This window comes from Semicossyphus pulcher, unplaced genomic scaffold (assembly GCF_022749685.1).
Source record: "Semicossyphus pulcher isolate SPU_LCO1_2020_fin unplaced genomic scaffold, fSemPul1.0.p SCAF_16, whole genome shotgun sequence".
NCBI classification, from domain to species: Eukaryota; Metazoa; Chordata; class Actinopteri; order Labriformes; family Labridae; genus Semicossyphus; species Semicossyphus pulcher.
In genome coordinates, this window is record NW_027211670.1 from 16,112,327 (window position 1) to 16,121,275 (window position 8,949).

Genomic DNA, 8,949 nt, shown 5'->3' on the forward strand with positions numbered 1-8,949 from the left:
CAGCTTTGTGGCTACTGATGGATTTTAAATGATGTTACGATTAGAAAATACAGCAACCTTGAGTAAGGCTGTTTCGTTGTTGTTTTGTGTCTAAAATTTGCAAGATTCTAACCATTAACTTAGAAACATAATCAACCAGCGGCTGGTTTTACTGTAGTTCTATGTCAGTCCAAAGTGCTAACTTCCTGAAATTGGTTAATATTTGAAGCAGATGCCCCTTCACAACCTCACATTAACTTCCAGTTATGTCTGCGGCCTGTCAGCCTGTACATTTACTCTCATCTCTTATCTGACACTGCCCCTGGACCCCAGCTGATCAGATCCCTTGCTGCACCCTGTTGATGTTGTGCTGTCTGCTGGGTATTGTTGTCCACAGATATAAAAAGGATGATGAGGGCAAATAGCTGGACTTGTACAGCAAAGCTGACAGTCCTTTAATTGGACATTACTCAAGGCCAAAACTCATACTTCTTGTTGCGCTTGATCTTAAGAGACTCTCAAATGCACTCCCTGCTGGGCTTCAAATTTTTTTGAATCAATAATTAATGGTCAAAGTTATTTATTCATGTGTATCTTCGCCAATTACGCAGCGTCTAATTAACAATTTCAATAATTGATATTTATTTCTGAAAGGGTTCAGTATCTTGGGCTGATGAAAAATGCATGAGCAGGGATGTGGACTGGGTTTTGTTTTTTGTTCTGAGAGAGCTTGATGCTTGGGGCTAATACCAGGCCACTTTGACTCCAACTCTTTGACTTGTCTCTGGCCCTGTGATGTGGATCTAATATGGGCATCTTTCATGGACCCAACGCGCTTACTCTGAACCATGTGATCTCATAAAGACTCCTACATGCCCATCCTCAGATACCCCTTTTTCTGTTCTTTAATATTCAACTTCAAAGCATAAGCTTCTGTTTCCTTGATAATTTCTCTTTGTGTATGTGGAATGACAATATCCCGGCAAACTGCAGAAACTCTTGGTCTTACCAGGACCTCAGTGGTTACACTTCTACATCTAACACTGTGGCCTGATGAATCTAAAGTTAAATCACCATAATAAAGAGAAAATATTCCTCAGATTTATGAAAAGCCATATCCCCCTGATCTTTTAACAGTGACAGCTGTAGTAGTCAATAGAAAATTAACAAAGGCTCCCTTTAGTTGACTTTCATCAAGTTTTCGTTTATTGTGATTCCAGTAGGACAGGAGGTTGGGGACCGGCGGGGCAAACCATTTTGCTATGGGACGACCAAAGCAAAAGAGATCATCATTATATACTGTGAGCATTGCTTGAGCACAGAGTTGGGGTTAAACTTTCCCCAACAATGCAAAGCAACCCAACAAAACCAGAATCCAACATTAGACACACCAAAACTCCCATCGTTAAAATGTATGATTTCAGGTGTGGACACCACAGTGTTGAGACCAAACTCAAACAGTGCTGGCATTAAGAGAACAAGAGGGTGGAAAGCTTAACAGTGGGGTTCAAGAAGGGTAAAAAAAAGTTGGGAATCAGTTGAGCTCAGTGACACGTCTCAGGGATCCGATGGTGGGGCTGGTGCTTCCCCACTCGCTGTGCCTCCTGTACTCCCCAGGACGCAAGAAGTACTGGCGTCCCCTGTAATTCGGGTGTTCATGCAGCATCCAGTAGCCCTCCATGACATTGACAGAGGAGATGTCACGGGTGTGGAAACGCTCGTTCAGATCTGGACAGTCGTCCATTAGCTCCAGATTCTGGCCTCCAAAGTCAGACCGCTCGAAGATCTTCATCCTGTAGTTCCCATTATACTGGGGAAGAAATAATGATAGATGAAAATATTGGCAGCATCTTACGCAATTTAACAGAAACTGTTGGACAAACCCTTTTTCTTGTACTAAACTTGTCCTGATCCAGTGACCCAGTCCATACTTTTCCTTTCCTTTGACACAGTTTTTGCAAAGATCAAGTCAAAAAGAGATGTTTTAAAATAGCCACAGGTACTGGCACTGAATGCTGAAAACAGTAGGACTAGGCTTGAGAACTAAATGATTCTAAACTGGCTCTGCTACAGAAACATTGTTGCAAACAGGTTAGGGCATCAGATAAAACTCACAGGAGGCACCATACGGCAGGAGCGGATGCAGTCATTGAAGCCAGCCCAGCGTTGGTAGTCGGGATACTCGCCCTTGTGCAGCATGTACTGGTAGCCGCCGTAATTGGGCTTCTCGTAGGCCACCCAACAACCGCTCTCCACTCTTATCGAGTTGCAGCGGCTGAAGTGGTTTTGCATCTCAGGGCAGTCACTACTGCACTCATAGTGACGACCTTGGAAGTTCCTGTCTTCGTAGAAGATTATCTGCACATAATGGATGGGTGGACATAATCACCAAGATAAAGACAACATACCTTATATGTATGACTATCTGTGCTCCAGTGGTGAAGACCCTTAAACCAAAAACTACTTGAATTTTTGTCCGCACAGTTTTCCCAGCCATACCATTTTGTGTTCAGTGGCAGGTATGCAAGTTAACTTTATCCAACACAGGTCTTGTAAAGAGTAATTGCAAGTGAAAAATTCTGGAATAGATAAGCTTAAGGGAAAATGAAAGAAAATCCCAAATGATGTTCCAAAGGTGGAGTTTAATAAAATACTGTATGGCGTGTGGTATTTTTAATAAAGAGAAAAACGTCTTTGCCTAATTCCATAGGAATTAAAGTTCCTGGATCAGTCAGTAACTGATAACTGATAACCAAAAAAATACTTAATCCTATTTTGTAACTTTTAATTTAAGAGTTTCTACCCCCAAAAGGTTGAGTAAAAAGTCAGTGAAGGACTTTTTAAGTGACAAGAACAGATTCTTTTTAATGGGTCTTTTTAGTCATATTCAGTCCAACTACCGTTTTAGAGTTAGTCACCCTTTAGATGCGAATAATCAATAAAAAACACATTTGATTTGCTTTGTCTATATAGATTTGAAATTGCACGCTTACCTTGCCCATTGCAACTGTGTTAAGTTCAGACCAGACCAGATGCCAGGCTGTACCAGACCTCTTTATAGACCCTGCTGGGATCAGGGCTTTGCAAATGTGAAACAAAGCTTTGTTGTGTCAGCACTGCACGCTCTATAGACTGCAGAACACTATAGGACTGGTAAGCTGCGGCAGCCTCTTTGTCTCTGTCAAAGCTCTCGCTGTCTATGGAAAATACTGTACTACTGCACTTTCTCTAAGAGCTACAATAAGAGTTGCAACATCTGCCTTTATTGGCATGAATGCCAGAAACCTACGTGCAGACTGTGAGGATAGTCAGGCCAGCATAAGTTTGGTTTGATTTGTTTCGATAAGTATTGATGGTGACAAAGATCATTCAGCAGCTGCTGGCTTTTATTAGTTGAAGATGTACAAAAAGCAGGAAGCAAATGTACAAAAGTGTTGCATGGATTTGTTCAAATAAGCTCACAAACAACGTTGTTATTTGAAAGTCAAATATTTAATGTTCACTTGAGATGCGCAAGGGTGAAGTTTACATAGGGAGAGTCCTCATCCTCCTGAATGAGCCCACCATGGGGTTATGGCAGCCCCAGTCACCACAGGCCCTGTACTCTCCGGGGCGCAGGAAATACTGACGTCCCCTGTAGTTGGGGTGCTCGTAGAAGATCCAGAAACCCTCCATGACGTTGCAGGAATAAATGTCACGGAAGCGGAAACGATCGTGCACGTTGGGGCAGTCATCCATGAACTCCATGGTGTGTCCCATCATGTCGGGCCTGTTGTAGATCCTCATCCTGTAGGATCCTCTATACTGTATGTGGAGGAAATCAGAACATAATTATTCTGCTTTTTTGTTGGGTGCAAACCCTAGAGAGCACTTTGCTAGACGTTTTTAACCTGAACTTTAATTCAAGGTAGTACTTGTACGATTTGGTTTCTTTCAGTAACAACAGAGAATGAGCAACAACTCTTCTCAAGCATGACAGAATGTGATTTTTTTTCCTCCCTAAACTGCCAGAAACACTCAATGTACCTAACAGAATTAGAATGAAGGCACCAAGTCTTATGGGGAGTGTCTCATATTCCTTTTTAAGGCTGACTGGGTCTCCTTGTGGGCCTTGCAACAGACACTTTTATTCTATGACCTGCCTGAGTATCTGTAAATGACATCAAAAGGCCAATGATTGACATCCATTTCCAAAGCGGCATTTGAAGTACAAGGTTAGCGATGGGGGGTGGGGAGGACTACAAATCCTATCCGTCTTTTTGATTGACTTACGGGGGAGAACATCTGGCAGGAGCGCACGCAGTTGTTGAAGCCCATCCAGGTGTGGTGGTCAGGGTACTCGCCAGGGCCGAGGATGTACTGGTAGCCCATGTAGTGAGGCTTCTCATAGGCCACCCAGTGACCACCGCTGACACGGATGGAGTTGCAGCAGTTGAAGTGCCTGAAGGTGTCCATGCAGTCGCTGCTGCACTCCCAGTGGCGGCCCTGGAAGTTGCGGCCTTCGTAGAAGATTATCTTGACAGGGGGACAGAACCATATATCATCAGCTTCTTCTATACATTTATAAATTGTAATACTCATGAACGGACTGTAGGGGACACTGCTCTCCCTTGAACAAACTCCATTACTTTTTGAGTCCTTCGAGTGTACAAGCCTCTACAGTCTTCTGTACACTTGTGTGTTATTTCAAAGCTTGGAAGATGAAAATCAAAGTAATTGCTTTAAGAAATGTAAAGAACAACTGAACTTAGGCTTGTCCAATCTAAGCACACTGACAACTTTTCAAATATCAGTAGCCAGATATTGTTGCTGCCGTCCAAATACAACAAATCTGTCAAATTCAGATAACATAAATGTTGAACTCCACTGAGGCTTGTGTTTTAAACAACTATCCCCTCAAGAGTTAGCAGTCCGTTCTGCTCTTCCCGTCCCGTTTCATTTTGCCCCGTAATATTTGACACATTTCCAAACCACGCCATGTTCCTTTGCCACCTCTCCGTCAAAGCTGCCACCATATTACACATGAGCTCATACCTTTCCCATGGTTGCAGGGCTTGTGGATGTTTAGCGCACCGTAGCTCGGACACACTTACAGGTCCTTTTATACTCTCCCACTGATGATGAGGCCTCTGACACGTCAGGGACTACTACTCTTTACCTTTTCAGATGCCCTTTGTCTGACGGCCCACGGGGAACTTATCTCCAGTCTGCTAGAGTTTACCTATAGAATTGACACCCTCCCCTCCCAAAAAACCAACACCACACAAGTGCTATTCTGTGTTTGTATGACCCTTGTTCCGCCATGACCTTGTGATGCAGCCTTTTGAAATGTCACACAAAGGCCCTTTAGGTATGTGGCCCCTCGAACAACAAAGCGTAAATTGTACAGTGAGTTAGGTCATTTTTGGGGGGCACTATTTAAACTAATACTTAACCATGTTATGGTTTTAGCTCATGTTTTTCTTGCATTGCAAGCTGCAACATTTACTTTCCACTCAGTCCAAGTTTGGACTGGTGCGTTTCCCAAGTGGTGCAGGTCACAATGTAAGATGTTTTGAATTCCTGTTAAAGGAAAGTGGTCTTCATACTGTGGACTGAGTCAAGCTTTGGTGTTGATGTAATCTACAGTGATCTGTTTCTGCTTCCATGGCCTGCAGTGGTACTCTGATGCCAGACGCGATGGTCTGTTTGCAGTTGTACAGACAGAACAGCTTAGTGTGTGTTGTGATATAAAAGTAGGGGTTTGGGGCATCTGTATGTTTGAGTCTTTGTGTGAAATGATAGATGTTGGGACTTGAGTCTTTGGCTTGTAAGCGTAGCCCAGAGCTGAAGGGGAAAAGGCCAGAAAACGTTGCCGCCATATATTGTGTTCCCAAAGCCCAGATGATGCCAGAAAGGTCAGTCTCATCCTTTAGCCTTTCATCAGGATAAAGGGCCGGTTACCCCTCTCCACTTTGTGTGCTTTTTTTGCAGCTTCAACTGCGTAAAAAGCCAAATGTTTTCACAAAGCACAATAGCCATTGTGTTCCTGGGCAAAAACACTGCTACTGCGGTAGTACACCCAGAGCCATATGACACTATTTCAGTGTTAAGGAACAGCGTTGATAAGCTTTCGCTCCTTTGATCATTCATTGACTTGAAACTCTCCTAGGCTTCAATAGCTTTCATGTTTGAAGCTGCACTCTTTTTCTATGACATAAGTAGATCATTGATATCCTTTCATCACAGTGTGCAGCGTAATTGTAGCAGATTATCAGACGGGATGTTGTTTTGTTTTGTGACTTTCTTGAGCAAATGTTTACTCCGGGAGGAAAGGTTTTTTATCAGAACCTATAAGAAACAAATGTTTATGTTTGCCTCATATGTTCATTCATAGATTAATGACTTCTTTCATCGTGCCTATTAAATGTAAAATCTTTGTAGTCGGTCTTGATGCGAGAGGGCAGAAGAATGACAGGGAAATCATACTCTGGCTGGAAATCACTTGTTCAAGCGTCTGTTTGATACCGGAGCAACAGTCAAGTCTCTGAGTCGTCTTTGAATGGGACCCTACCAGCCTGACCTACGACCTTTGCATTGAGAAAAGCATGTAACTGAGGTGCAATCCGATGTCTAATCAGGAAGAAAAAAAATACCATCTTTATTGTTCTCATTTTCATCACCGAAGAACATCAGCTAACCCTAACTCATTAGTCGGGACCTGGCTCCCTCCATATCTCTGCGGCTTTCAGAGGGGAACCTTGTTTCACAGGCTCTCAAATGATCATCTTTAGCTGTGCTACAAGACATCTCCTCCCCACCCTGAAGGGAAAGTAACATCACAGAGGCCCCTTGCCTGCTTTCTCAGTTCCCCCTGGAGGAGAAGAAAGCTACCCGCTGTGGAGCATTCTACTCTTCATCTCAGAATGATGGAAGAAAAGGAAAGGAGAGCAGGGAACAGAGTGGGGGGCTCCATTTGCCGCTCCATTGTGTCCGAGGATCTCATTGTGCAATCCGTGTAAATCGCGTGGGAGATGACGACACCATTAGCCCGAAGAATGACTGTCAGTTGGGGACCTCTGTGATTGATGTGCACCCCACAGAGACAGGAGAAACTTTGACAGATAGCAACCCCAGCACTAGTTAACTTGCAACCTTTTTCATCTATCCGGCTTCCAAAAGAGAAACTCATTCGTGGAGCTGATACCTCATTAGAATGTGAATGTGCAATTCACTCAGTAGAACATATTTCAGGTCAGAGGAGACCTCTTTCAATTCAAAACAAATCATATTCTCTAATCCAAACCATGGTCTCTCTGACCCGGCTACATACAATAAGTCTCACCCCTAAAATGTTGTAGGCAGAGATAGGAGAGCAGGCGCGCTTGCAGTGCCTCCAATGTGCTCTTTTACTGAACAGTCATTACAAAAACACTGTCACACTGAGGTGTAAACAAGGGGTCTATGTGAGTTTTGCTCCTGAGAACTGGCTAATCTGGTGCTGAAAATGTGGTATGATCGGAAAGCGCTCGCCAAAAAAGCCTCCCACGCTGGGAGTAGAATGAGGACCTCTCTTTTGCTGAGAGATCATCCTCTCCATTCTTTCTGTCGGAAAATCTCCAGGCATCCTCCCTGTCTTGTCACTGCCAGCGCGCAGGCTCTATCGGGATTGCCAGACGCAGGAGCCACTATGAGCCTGTGCCAGGGCCAGGATTTACCGCGATGCGTCTGATGTGCTCCATCGTTTTTTGCTGGGGGATAATTAAAAGAGGAAATGGTGTTGGAAGAACAGAGTGGAGAAGCAGGAGGAGGGGGCTTGGACCCAGCAAATGGATGCAGCTGTCAATTATGTGGAGTTGTTGATATGTTGTTTGTTTTGCTGTCTTTGAGAATTTGTGTCGAACTGTTTCCCCATCAGGATTTAGTTTTAAAGTTTGCGGTAAATCTCCACTCCGTACATGTGATAAAAAAACATTTAGGCTAATTAAGAAGTACTCTTCGCAATGGAATCACCATAAAGATTTTCTCTTAGCTTGATTTTGATGGCCTGCAGGTCGTTTGCGAAGAACTTACAAACATCTACACAAGTACATCTAAGATTATACCTTTGTCATAACCTTCCTATACCATCAGCTTTAACAGTGCTTCTAAAGGAAGCATGCGATCACTAGAAGATCCAGCATAGGACTGGAGCAAATTTCGCAACGTCTCAAACGTTTGGTTCCAATCCGGTTCCAGCAGACGGCTGCTTACGAATAACTCTGCTTCTGCTCGAGGTTTCTGCCTGTTAAGAGGAAGTGTCTCCTTGCTACTGTTGCCTAATGCTTGCTCATGGTCTCTCAAACTAATACAACAATCTAGACCTGCTCATTATTTAACGTGTCATGACATAACTTATAAAACATCACACATTTAATTAACAATTCTTCCTGTTTCTCGTGTTCCGAAATAAAAGTTCAGCCGAGAAGTAATTCCCAACAACGTCTCTGCTTCATGATGGATTTTCTTCACGTCAGTTCAAGCTGTCTTTCAGCAAACCTGGACTGCTCAAATCGCTCAAGCATCTTCCTTTATTTGACTAAATCCATTTGAGATGCTCCACCATACAGCATGACCCAAACTCAGAGCAAAGCAGGACAACTCCTTCGTCTCTCCGCAGACGCACCTGGGGGAGTTATGGCTTCTTTTTGTTGCTCTCACTCCTCATCTCCTCTCTCTGTTTTGACGTGGCGTGTCTCCCATGCCCCAAAGCTTTAAAGGTTTAAAGAGCAACTTTTCACCCTGTAATCCAGGTGCCTTTCAAACAAGTCACGCTGTTTACTGACACATGACAAAAAAGTTCAACCCCCGTCTCATCTCTTCTGCTTACAACACTGTACCTCACCTCAGTGCCTGGTAGTCATTCCTCCAGAGCGCCCTGAACAAACAGAGCCTCTGCGAGAGAAAGGGGCCCCTGCCTTTCACCACTCGCTAAATTTGTAATCAGATGTG

General features: G+C 43.7%; 2 protein-coding genes across 2 annotated transcripts; both read right to left on the bottom strand.

Annotated features, from left to right (window-relative positions):
- Window positions 1-1,513: 1,513 nt before the first annotated feature.
- On the bottom strand, window positions 1,514-2,981 carry crygmx (crystallin, gamma MX). The gene is made up of 3 exons (XM_069663902.1): window positions 2,973-2,981; window positions 2,095-2,346; window positions 1,514-1,789 (listed from the first exon to the last, which is right to left on the bottom strand). The coding sequence occupies exons 1-3, from the start codon at window positions 2,979-2,981 to the stop codon at window positions 1,514-1,516; spliced, it is 537 nt and encodes a 178-aa protein (XP_069520003.1).
- Window positions 2,982-3,504: 523 nt separating this feature from the next.
- On the bottom strand, window positions 3,505-5,028 carry crygmxl2 (crystallin, gamma MX, like 2). The gene is made up of 3 exons (XM_069663950.1): window positions 5,014-5,028; window positions 4,252-4,494; window positions 3,505-3,783 (listed from the first exon to the last, which is right to left on the bottom strand). The coding sequence occupies exons 1-3, from the start codon at window positions 5,020-5,022 to the stop codon at window positions 3,505-3,507; spliced, it is 531 nt and encodes a 176-aa protein (XP_069520051.1). The 5' UTR covers window positions 5,023-5,028.
- Window positions 5,029-8,949: the final 3,921 nt, after the last annotated feature.